This window comes from Bombina bombina, chromosome 6, assembly GCF_027579735.1.
Source record: "Bombina bombina isolate aBomBom1 chromosome 6, aBomBom1.pri, whole genome shotgun sequence".
NCBI lineage: Eukaryota > Metazoa > Chordata > Amphibia > Anura > Bombinatoridae > Bombina > Bombina bombina.
This window is the reverse complement of record NC_069504.1, coordinates 477,659,706-477,672,554: the sequence shown is the minus strand read 5'-3', so window position 1 is coordinate 477,672,554 and position 12,849 is coordinate 477,659,706. Positions and strand designations below refer to the sequence as shown.

Genomic DNA, 12,849 nt, shown 5'->3' with positions numbered 1-12,849 from the left:
AAATTAAAGTATTAGACATCTTAAGAGGAAGATTCACTCCTGGGATGAGGAATCACATAATAAAGCTGTGGCACCAGCAACACAGGTGATAGCAACTGCTGGTTTCAGTAGAAGTCCTGATTGTAGAAAGGACAATTTGCAATCCATTGGATCTCTGAAAGAGGTACTATCTTCAGAGGTATAGTAGTACGCTGTGCCAAAGTGGAAATAGCTCTGTCCACCTTTGAAATAGTTTCCCAAATTGTAGCATTTTGTTCAGGAATGGGATACATTGTCTTAAATCTGAAAGAAGGGGCGAATGGAATGCCAGGTATTTTTCTTTGAGAATTATGTCCAAAACCAAATCAGAGACCTGAAACACTTCAAGGGTTTTAGGAGGAGCTTTAAAAATAACATTTAACTGAGTAATGTATACTGGAGCAGGACAGAAATCCTTGGTTGGAAAAAAGGCCTCAGGCTGATTTACGTGCATGAGCTTAGGAACAGAAGCATTACATAACTGGTTAGCCTGACAAACTGTACAGCTTTGCAAAGTACACACAAAAATTGTATAGAGGTATGATCGGTAGATCTACTCTCTAAAGGGTCGGACATAGTGATATTGGCGAAGAAATGTCAAACTGCATAATACACAGCTATGAGTATGCAGCTAAGATTACAAATGAGTGAGATAAAAATCACCAAAATGTTAAATAAATCAAAGTAGAGGGAAAAAACCCTGCTACTATTATCAGCCTAATACCCAGAAACAATCAGTTAAAATGGGACCAAACAAATATATAAAATATAAATTATAAATTTTCCTCTATTGACCCTCCAACACCCTTCTAGCATCTCTTGTGGATGAGTTACTCACCCCCTCCAGGGCTAAGCTATCGAAAAGAGAGGAATATTGATAGAAATCATGAACAAACTTTCCTATGAGAAATGGCCACCTCCTGAGAAGCAGGGAGAAAAGAGTGTGAAAATGAGGCTTTAAGAAACTGCCACTGCTCCTGGACTGCCTGAGAATATACTTGAAAAAGGGCTAAAACTACCTAATTCTAGCAAATATTTATGTTAACTGTCTCTGAAGAACAGGAGACAGCAACCGTATCTAACCGCTGATAAGCTGCTGCATGGTTTCTAAGCATCTAGAGGTTCCCATAAGAGTATTAGAAGTAAAAAACTGATTACTGAAAGGTGTCTGTAGGTAGGAAGGCTGAGTCCCCTCTGGCTATGGTATACTTAAAAAATATATACTAATAGCCTGTAAGTTTACCTTCAAGATCTGTAGCTGTGTCCCGTAGAGAGCCCATCAAGTGAGGATATGAGAGGAAATACCTTAATATCACAGGAGGAGGTGATAGGGACATAATACTCATATGCTAAATCACTTGAAACTGATGAAGTATAACTGTAAAAAGCTGACAGGAAAATATTACCTTAGCATCTCCATATAAAAAAGGAAGATATTTTACCTCACAATATCCTCAGTTCAGCAGAGTAAGTTCTGTGTAAAAAGTTATACTCAGCTGCTGTTCAGCTGCAGGTAAAAAAAATAAAAATGAAGAAATGAACAGCAGCCAATCAGCATCAGCAGTGCTGAGGTCATGAACTCTTTTACTGTGATCTCCTGAGATTTCACTTAATTCTCATGAGATTTCATAGTAAACTTCCTTAAACTGAATAGGGAAATAAGATGAGTGTGCACGTAAGCTCACTCCCTTAGCTATCCCGGGACAGACATACTGATTTGCTGCTTAGAAGTCCTTTACAATTGGATGTGGCTACTGAGGAACTTTTTAGGTAAAATATTTTTCTTTTTTACATAGAGATATTCAGTTGATATTTTCTAGTCAGCTTTTTACAGCTATGCTGCATCACTTTCTAGTGTTTAAACATTTGGGTATCATGGCCCTTTAAGGGACATGTCGCCGCGACACCTGAGGGGAGTTATGGCTGAAATCCCATAGGGAGATACTGTGCACATAACCTGGTATTCCTGTACCCCATCTTTTTTTCTGAATTGGCAGTCCAAAGGGTAAAGGGTCTCACATAGGCCTGAGCTCCCATAACATAATCCATAATTTAATAGCTGAAACACCTCTAATTCCACCTTCAATCTTGAGAGACAAATAGCAAACTGGGTAGTGCTGGGAGGTGGGAGGAATTAAAAGCTCTTGTTGTTGGGGTTATTTGTCTACTCCTAGTGGCAGGAATTCTATTCCACATGTTATGGCTCTGTGGACTCTCATCATTTTATGAAAGAAACTCTAATTTCCTTGGAAGAGTTTGCTGAGCCTTTAGAATAGCCATTATATGCCCATGTTTAGCTGCTATGTGTATAAGAACACCCTAATTGGTGTCATTTGCATTAAAAAAGTTAGGAATGTGACGGAATAAAATTGTTTATAACCATTGTTCTAAAGCATTAGCCCCTTGGCTGACTTTGATAGCTAAAGTGATTGGTAATTTTGTTCGTTTCATTGACATATTGACTCTGCAACGCATCTCACCTTTAAGTCAAAGTGCGCAATTTTCAGAGTATGCAAATAATTAACCCCTTCCAGGATCTGCTTTATGAACCTTGTAGCTTCTTCTTCACTTAAGGATTCTTTCTGAGCTAGGAAATCAAATAGTTCTCCCCCAGAAACACTGTTATAATACAAATAATAAAAAAACAGTTATGGTCAAATGTATTCACCTGGAAACAAACAACACATAGGTAAAGTAAGCTGTGGACACTGCACTGGGTTAAACACATATGCTGCCAACCCATGACCAGTAGAGAATTGCCAGAATGGTGCTGACTTTAACTATGTGTTTAACTCATTTTAACAAATTTTGGTAAAGCTAAAGATTTAAATATATTTCAATCTGTTATTTAATTTAATTTATAGACGGTGACATCGTCCTTTTCGCCAGTTAAAGGGACATGAAACACAAAACAAATATTTCATGATTCAGGTAGAGCATGCAATTTTAAACAACTTCTATTATTAAATTTTATTTGTTCTCTTGCTATCTTTTGTTGAAAAGCAAAGACATAAACTTAGGAGCGTGCACGCATTGAGCACTATATGGCAGCTGTTTTGCAAGAATGTTATCCATTTGCAACAGCACTATTTCCAGCCATGTAGTGCTCCAGTCCCCTACACAGGTATCTTTTTAACAAAGAATACCAGCAATGAAGCAAATTTGAGAATAGAAATAAATTGGAAACTTTTTAAAAAATGTCTTGCTCTGTCTGAATCACAAAAGATCATTGTTGGGTTTCATATCCCTTTAAACATGCGGTTCTTATGCAGTTTGCATTTATTACTACTACACCACTATACATACGTCTTCCCATTGGATCATTTGACATCCCTGCAAGATTTCTGCTTTAAAGGGACATTAAAAACAATGTTTAATCCCTCTATAAAATGTTTATTTAAGGGAAGTAAAACAACTCTGCAATAAACATACATTATTTATCTTGCCTGTTTTTCTGTGTAAAGTACCTGATAAGTGCACTTGTTCCATTTACAAAACTGCTCTTGTTCCGTTCGCGGTCTGGAGGGTGTTCCTAGCGTATTAGGGACGCCCCCCAGACCCAATCCCATAATTGAAATCTCGCAATCTTTTGCACGATCGCGTGATTTCAATTTTTCTACATCGGAACGCTGTTCCGATGTAGACATTTTACCCCGGTCATGAAAGGGTTAATTTAGTCAAAATTAAAATACACCTAAATTTCCATCAGTGCTAAAAGAAGCAGTTTTTTTCATTACATGACTGTTTCAGTAACAACTTTCACTGTGTATGGAGGATGTTTGTACATATGCCCTATACACCCTTGTATAACCACTGCGCCTGCTCGGGTTACACAAGGGTGGTATATATTTGTCAGCAATGATGCTGATGCAATATATCCTCTCTAAACAGGTGCAGCGTTTGAATGCAGGTGCATAATGCATATGTACATATGCTCCTTCCACAGTAAAATCTCTCACTGAAACAGTCATAACTTTTACTAGAAGCATTTTTTTCTTATACATGTTTATTGCAAAAATACTTCTATTCAAAACTAAAATTAATTTCTGTGCATTTCCTTTTTTATGTCACTTTATGTATGGTTAAAGGGACAGTCTACACCAGAATTTTTATTGTTTTAAAAGATAGATAATCCCTTTATTACCCATTTCCCAGTTTTGCATAACTAACACATTTATAATAATATACTTTTAACCTCTGTGATTATCTTGTATCTAAGCCTCTGCAAACTGCCCCTTTTTTCAGTTCTTTTGACAGACTTGCAGTCTAGCCAATCAGTGCCTGCTCCCAGATAACTTCTCGTGCACAAGCACAGTGTTATCTATATCAAATACGTGAACTAACACCCTCTAGTGGTGAAAAACTGTTAAAATGCAATCTGAAAGAGGTGGGCTTCAAGGTCTAAGAAATTAGCATATGAACCTCCTAGGTTAAGCTTTCAACTAAGAATACCAAGAGAACAAAGCAAAATTGGTGATAAAAGTAAATTGGAAAATTGTTTAAAATTACATGCTCTATCTGAATCATGAAAGTTTATTTTGGCCTAGACTGTCCCTTTAAATTTACCTGAGTTAGCAACATTATACACACTTCCCCTGGAATAAAGTGACACTTCTTTTTAAACACAATGACACTTTTCTATATACAAATAAGTTATTCAGTGTAAACTGTTCTCCCCAGGACCTTTTTAGCGGGTGCACCACCCAGCTGATTTTTCTGTAGCCAATATTAAGCTAAAATGAGCTAATATTAAAAATGTTCAATTTTAATTGGACAAATTATACATTTATGTTAAATTGTGCAATTAATTTGTGATTTGGATAGCAGAAAATGATATAATAGTAGAAAAAATTACACTGCCCCCACCCGACTACTTCATAATGCCACATGTCTGACAACATTTTCTGTGGAGAACACTGATCTATCTGTCTATCTATCTATCTATCTATCTATCTATCTATAATTCTCTTAAACATGTAGACATATCTGTTGTGGCTGAAGGCACAGCTGATGTCTGCTCTGATAAGCTTTGATAAGACAACAGATACTCGTCTAAATTAATGATTGACAAGCTGTCCATAAAATGATTTTATTCTCCACTAACACTAAAGGGCACAGTTGAAACAGACTTACGGGTTCCTTCGGAAACAAACATTTGAACTAGATAATAAAATCTTCTAGCCTTGTTGTTGTACACTGCTGAAAGATACCAGAACGGCAACTTCTAGGGGAAGTCAATGATCAGCAATTTCCTTCTGGTCAACCACAGACATGATATAAATCAGCTCTAAACAGGTTTGCACATTGTACTATGAGGACAAATTTGACTGCAGATATTGTGGCAATGAAAAATGATAATATACAGGTCCCACTAGACTGAGTGCATAGGATATGGTGATTTAGTCACGAGAGACCAAAATATAAAAGAAAATCAATTTCTTTGTTGTATTTCATTTTAAAATGCATTAATCGTATTTTTTTTAAGTAAAAATTAATATTCTTGTGCTGAATAAAATTTCCAGGGCCGGTCTAATCTCCCAGTCTGACTCTGACACATAGCTCTATGGTTTTGGAGCACAACAGATTAACTGCACATGTATCACCTATTAGTGTCCTTAAAGGGACATTAAACCCAATTTTTTTCTTTCATGATTATGATAGAGCATACCATTTTAAACAACGTTTTAATTTACTTCTATTGTCTAATTTGCTTCATTCTCTTGATATACTTTGCCGAAAAGCATATCTAGATATGCTCAGTAACTGCTGATTGGTTGCTGCACATAGATGCCTCGTCTGATTGGCTCACCCATGTGCATTGCTATTTCTTTAACAAAGGATATCTAAAGAATGAAGCAAATTAGATAATAGAAGTAAATTGGAATGTTGTTTAAAATTGTATTCTCTATCTGAATCATGAAAGAAATGTTTTGGGTTTAGTGTCCCTTTAAAGGGATCAAGCAACCTGTTATGTTATTGCTAAACCCCGGAAATTGACATTTGTCTTTAATTCTGAGCATTTAGTTTTTGGGAGGTAAAGATTTTCAGGTGTATGAATTGCAGAGGCATTTTCGGATTGTGATAACTGGAAACAGGCACAGGCAATACTGGTTAACATTCAGAAAAAAATATAACAAAAAAAAAAAACAGTGTGTGTAACAGATGCAAATATGGAATAAAACTTCCCTTTAAGAGGATGCTGCAAGCCTCAGTTTCACCTGTAACTGATACACAAATCCCACCTTGCAACAGTGGTGCTTCACTCCCCGAGCTTCAATTTGTTACAGAAATGGATCACAAAATAGTGTATTATCTCCTGGTAAGTTTCCCACTAAATGGAAAATACTCACAGGAGATCCAAAATGAAGTTTATTGCATCTTCTTCATTAAAACAGACATCATCCAGATACATCTACTCTTAAAAGAGTAACGTTTAATAATATCAAAGTATACAGCTATAATTAAATGCTCCATGTGTTCAAGTAGATAAACTGCCTTTTTTAAAAATAACAAGTGCATCGAAAAAGCTGAATCTGAAGGGGAGTGAATCACCACTAAAGTTCAGAAATCATTATCTACCAAAAACAAGTGCAAGATTGTGATTAACCCCTATGTATTTAATGCCTGCAAAGGAGGTAAACACATTTTTAGAGTTAGCCTCAGAGCAGCAATGCACTGCTAGGACCCAGCTGAAGTCATCTAGGGAGCCAATGACAACAGGCATATGTGCATAGCCACCAATTACCAGCTACCAGTAGCGTATTGCTTCTCCTGAGCCTACCAAGGATACCAAGGGAACAAAGTCAATTTGATAACAGAAGTGAATTCAAAAAGTATCTTAAAGGGACATTAAAACACTTTTTGCTTTTGTTTAATAATTATGCTTTGTTCCACACTCCCTAGAGCTGGGAAAAAGAAACAAATTGTAACCTAGTAAACTGCTGCGTATTATCAAAACCAGCTATTTGCCTTGCAGTATTTGCAGGTCACAGACTTTCTTTTCGGGCCTCTCTAGGGTGCGGCAGAAAAGCACAAAAGCAAGCTGTGTCCGTTTAAAACTACAAGCTCTATCTGAATCATTTTGACTTTCACTGTCCCTTTAAGGATAAACACCCGTATCAATACTGTGTAACATGACAGGGTTTTTTTTACTGTATGTTGCTCTTTTGCTACTTATCCATGCAGTAAGTAATTTAAATATGTTTTTGAAGATTGGCAAATCAGTTAAATACTGATAAAGTCAGGCTGTAACCATTAATATGGGTCTCAATTTCATTTGAAGGTAATTTTCTTCTATAAAACAACATTGTATGCAGATAGCGGTGTTGTGAGGGAGCGTGGGCCCTTGTACAAATGGATATTTTGCTCTGTGATACACATTATGCAGGATGGGAAGGAAGTCACAGGAAGGAAGAGTTATATAATATCCTCACAGAACATGGCCTGTCCTGGGTTCCTTAACCCCTTAATGACCACAGCACTTTTCCATTTTCTGTCCGTTTGGGACCAAGGCTATTTTTACATTTTTGTGGTGTTTGTGTTTAGCTGTAATTTTCCTCTTACTCATTTACTGTACCCACACATATTATATACCGTTTTTCTTGCCATTAAATGGACTTTCAAAATATACCATTATTTTCATCATATCTTATAATTTACTATAAAAAATATTATAAAATATGAGGAAAAAATGGAAAAAAACACACTTTTTCTAACTTTGACCCCCAAAATCTGTTACACATCTACAACCACCAAAAAACACCCATGCTAAATAGTTTCTAAATTTTGTCCTGAGTTTAGAAATACCCAATGTTTACATGTTCTTTACTTTTTTTGCAAGTTATAGGGCTATAAGTACAAGTAGCACTTTGCCATTTCCAAACCACTTTTTTTCAAAATTAGCGCTAGTTACATTGGGACACTAATATCTTTCAGGAATCTCTGAATATCCATTGACATGTATATATTTTTTTTTAGAAGACATCCCAAAGTATTGATCTAGGCCCATTTTGGTATATTTCATGGCACCATTTCACCGCCGAATGCGATCAAATAAAAAAATTATTTTACTTTTTCACAAATTTTTTCACAAACTTTAGGTTTCTCACTGAAATTATTTACAAACAACTCATGAAATTATGGAATAAATGGTTGTAAATGCTTCTCTGGGATCCCCTTTGTTCATAAATAGCAGACATATATGGCTTTGGCTTTGCTTTTTGGTAATTAGAAGGCTGCTAAATGCCACTGCGCACCAACCGTGTATTATGCCCAGCAGTGAATGGGTTAATTAGGGAGCATGTAGGGAGCTTCTAGGGTTAATTTTAGCTCTAGTGTAGTGTAGTAGACAACCCCAAGTATTGATCTAGGCCCATTTTGGTATATTTCATGCCACCATTTCACCGCCAAAAGCAATCAAATAAAAAAAAATTGTTCACTTTTTCAAACTTTAGGTTTTTCACTAAAATTATTTACAAACAGCTTGTGCAATTATGGCACAAATGGTTTTAAATGCTTCTCTGGGATCCCCTTTGTTCATAAATAGCAGACATATATGGCTTTGGCGTTGCTTTTTGGTAATTATAAGGCCGCTAAATGCTGCTGCGCATCACATGTGTATTATGGCCAGCAGTGAAGGGGTTAATTAGGTAGTTTGTAGGGAGCTTGCAGGGTTAATTTTAGCTTTAGTGTAGAGATCAGACTCCCACCTGACACATCCCACCCCCTGATCCCTCCCAAACAGCACTCTTCCCTCCCCCACCCCACAATTGTCCCCGCCATCTTAAGTACTGGCAGAAAGTCTGCCAGTACTAAAATAAAAGGTATAAAAAAAAAAAAAAAAAATTTTTTTTTTAAGCATATTTACATATGCTGCTATGTAGGGTCCCCCCTTAGCCCCCAACCTCCCTGATCCCCCCAAAATAGCTCCCTAACCCTCCCCCTCTGCCTTATTGGGGCCATCTTGGGTACTGGCAGCTGTCTGCCAGTACCCAGTTTGCAAATAAAAATGTTTTATTTTTTATGTTTTACTTTTTGTTTCTGTAGTGTAGCTTCCCCCCCACAGTCCAATACCCCACCAGCCAAACCGATCACCAAAAAAAACCATATTAACCCCTTTGATCCCCACTTCTAACATAAACATTTTCTGTAGGTAGTGGTTCCCACCCGCTCCCTCCCCGTGCACGCGCCCGCCCGGCCTCCCCGTGCACGCGCGCGCGTCCGTGCGCGTCCCCCCGGTCGTCCCCGCCCCCGATCCCGCCCCCCTCCGCATCACAAAGGCCATCGATGGCCGCCACCCACCTCCCATACCGGCTCCCACCCACCAACGAACGTAGCCGTTAATGTCCGGTGCAGAGAGGGCCACAGAGTGGCTCTCTCTGCACCGGATGGCTACAAATGGTTATTGCAGGATGCCTCGATATCGAGGCATCACTGCAATAACCGGAAAGCAGCTGGAAGCGAGCAGGATCGCTTCCAGCTGCTTTCCAAACCGAGGACGTGCAGGGTACGTCCTCAGGCGTTAACTGCCTTTTTTTTGAGGACGTACCCTGCACGTCCTCGGTCATTAAGGGGTTAAAGGGACAGTCAAGTCAAAAAAATTTTTTTTCATGATTTAAATAGGACATGCAATTTTAAACAACTTCCCAATTTACTTTTATCACCAATTTTGCTTTGTTCTCTTGGTATTCTTAGTTGAAAGCTAAACCTAGGAGGTTCATATGCTAATTTCTTAGACCTTGAAGACTGCCTCTAATCTGAATACATTTTGACCACTAGAGGGCATTAGTTCATATGTTTCATATAGATAACATTGAGCTCATGCACGTAAAGTGACCTAGGAGTGAGCACTGATTGGCTAAACTGCATGTCTGTCAAAAGAACTGCAATAAGGGGGCAGTTAGCAGAAGCTTAGATACAAGATAATTACAGAGGTAAAACATGTATTATTATAACTGTGTTGGTTATGCAAAACTGGGGAATGGGTAATAAAGGGATTATCTTTCTTTTTAAACAACAAAAAGTCTGGTGTTGACTGTCTCTTTAATTAGAATGACCATGTTCAGAATGTTAATGCTCACTTGTTTTTTTTTTTTGTTTTTTTTAATGCTCACTTGTTGCTTCATAACCCTTCAACTCATTAAATACCTTCATGAGGCTGTTCATTTCAGTGATAATAAATCCCTCATACTTACAGCTCCAGGATGAGCACCACGTCAGTCTTATTCTCATACACATCCTGAAGGGTGATGATATTGGGATGCTGTATGTCCTGTAGGATGTTTACTTCACGTTCAATCTCCTCCCGGGTGACCCCTCTGCGGCTGGCCCGACTCTGCCGCTTCTTAATGAATTTAGCAGCATAATCCACCCCTGTTCTCTTTTCTCTGCATCGCTTCACGATGGCAAACTGCCCACTGGGAGAGAGAGTAGGAAGAGTGTGAGTATAGGACAGCAGCACAGGCAGTATGTGCTGTATGTGAGTACACTCCGGTCCTCAGGACACACTAACAGGATTACAATAGGTGACTGCAGGTTAGCTGATTGTATCACTTGTCTTGTAACATAGAAACATAGAAACATAGATATTGACGGCAGATAAGAGCCATAGGCCCAGCAAGTCTGCCCCACCTTACCTAACAGTATAAACTTATCTAGTTCGTAGGATAGCCCTATGCTTGTCCCATGCATTTTTAAAGTCCCCCACAGTGTTTGTTGCTACTACCTCTTGAGGAAGTTTATTCCATAAATCAATCACTCTTTCTGTAAAGAAGTGCTTCCTCAAATTACTCCTGAATCTACTACCCTTTAGCTTGAGCTCATGACAATTTACTCTGTTAGTGGAACCCTGAGAAATGGAGATGGGAAACTTGCCTTTGGGCAAAGGAAATAGAAAAAGCAGGTTTATACCTTAAAGGAACGCAAAACACTTAAACAATCATTTTTATGTGCAGTAGATAAATTACAATATGAATTCTTTATATATTTTGTTCCTTCCCCACTGTAATAGAAAGGAACATAAAAGTGCAAAAAGAAAATGCTCCAATCTGATAGAAATTAGGCCTGATGATAAAAACCTCGCCAGCATTAAGAGAAATCACACAAAATCCTTTTTTTAGAATTATGTTGTAACGTTCTCAAGCTAACATTTGCCTTTATAAAATTTTATGACGGGCTTCATAATACTGATGAGACTTAGATAATCTAGCCAGAGCGTAGAGAGTTGGATCATCGGGCCATATGTGTTTAACCATTGCAAAGGCCATTAGGTTCATAGCAGCAACACATTACTAGGACCTAATGGCAGCATATGGGTGTAGCCACCAATCGCCAGCTAGCTCCCAGTAGTGCACTCCTGAGCTTAGCTAGGTATGGTCTTCAACAAAGGATACCACGAGAAAAAAACGACAATTTTATAACAAAAGTAAATTGAAAAGTCTCATAAAATTGCATTCTCTATCTAAAACATGATGTTTTAAATTTGGCATTCATGTCTTTATAACTCTGAAAATCAAGGGCTAATGCCTAACCCTGCTACATATCTGAAATGGCCTCACCAGATGTGGTAAGATAATACAATTAATGCAAGCTTTGCTAACAAAGTGGGGAGCCTTGTATACTCCAATAGCAACTGTAGATTAGCTCTTTCAAAAAAGGTGAGTGGGTGGGGAGCAAATTATGTTACTTTATTGGAAGATTACAGAATAATCCTGCAATTACATGACCTCTGGTTAATTTAAAAAATGCCCCCAAAATAAAGAGTATTTAATTATAAAATATATGTGCTTTTTTTTTTTTTTTTAAATATAACTGCACAAACCAGTTTTAAGGGGTTAAAGTGTGCGGATGTGGGGTGCCTTTACATTGCGGTCTATAGGGACTGTATTATTTAAAATATATATATGTATATACTTATATACATATATATTTATGTGTTAAGATATATATATATATATTTAAGTGTTAAAGGTACACTAAACCCATTTTTTTTCTTTCATGATTCAGATAGAGCATGCTATTTTAAGCAACTTTCTAATTTACTCCTATTATCAAATTTTCTTCGTTCTCTTGCTATCTTTATTTTAAAAGCAGGAATGTAAATCTTAGCAGCCAGCCCATTTTAGGTTCAGAACCATGGATAGCACTTGCTTATTGGAGGCTTACAATTACCCACCAATAAGCCAGCTTAACCCAGGTTCTCAACCAAAAATGGGCCGGCTCCTATGCATCACATTCCTGCTTTTTAAATAAAGATAGCAAGAGAACGAAGAAAAATTGATAATAGGAGTAAATTAGAAAGTTGCTTAAAATAGCATGCTCTATCTGAATCATGAAAGAAAAAAATTGGGTTTAGTGTCCCTTTAAGATACATATATATATGTAAATATTCATATAAATTTAAACTTTGCTGCCCATCGCTGCGCTAGGTTCTCTGCAGTGACTATCACCACGAACAAGGCTCCCATTGAAGCCTATGGAAGCGCTCAAAGCTTCTATGCAATGCGAAGGTGAGGTCGCGTTTGCATTGTGCTCAACTACTAATACCAGCGTACATTTGCATGCGCTGATACTTTGAGTGTAGCGCAAATATCGGATTCGTGAAAGCACAATTTTGCGCTCCACTCGTAATCTGGCCCATAGTGATTATATTCTCCACATTACCAGCCCACTCACTGCACCATTTAATAAACAGGACCCAAAGTCTCCTTTCCAACATGGTTGATTTAGTTGTGTTTATACCATCTCTGTTCCAAAACAAAAGGAAGTTATTGCCCTTGTCTGAGAGTTCCTCCCCACCCCCATGAGTGTTTCAGGGTGACCATCTCCATGCCC

At 37.8% G+C, this 12,849-nt stretch overlaps 1 protein-coding gene across 4 annotated transcripts in view; it reads right to left on the bottom strand.

The window, feature by feature from the left end:
• The window catches only part of DAPK2 (death associated protein kinase 2), a 169,112-nt gene that overhangs the window by 86,620 nt on the left and 69,643 nt on the right, over positions 1 to 12,849 (bottom strand). For all 4 annotated transcript variants that reach the window (XM_053717284.1, XM_053717281.1, XM_053717282.1 and 1 more), the window contains 2 exons: positions 10,212 to 10,433; positions 2,499 to 2,637 (listed from right to left, as the gene is read on the bottom strand). In XM_053717284.1, coding sequence (XP_053573259.1) covers positions 2,499 to 2,637; positions 10,212 to 10,433 — 361 coding nt within the window. The remainder of the gene's footprint in view (positions 1 to 2,498; positions 2,638 to 10,211; positions 10,434 to 12,849) is intronic.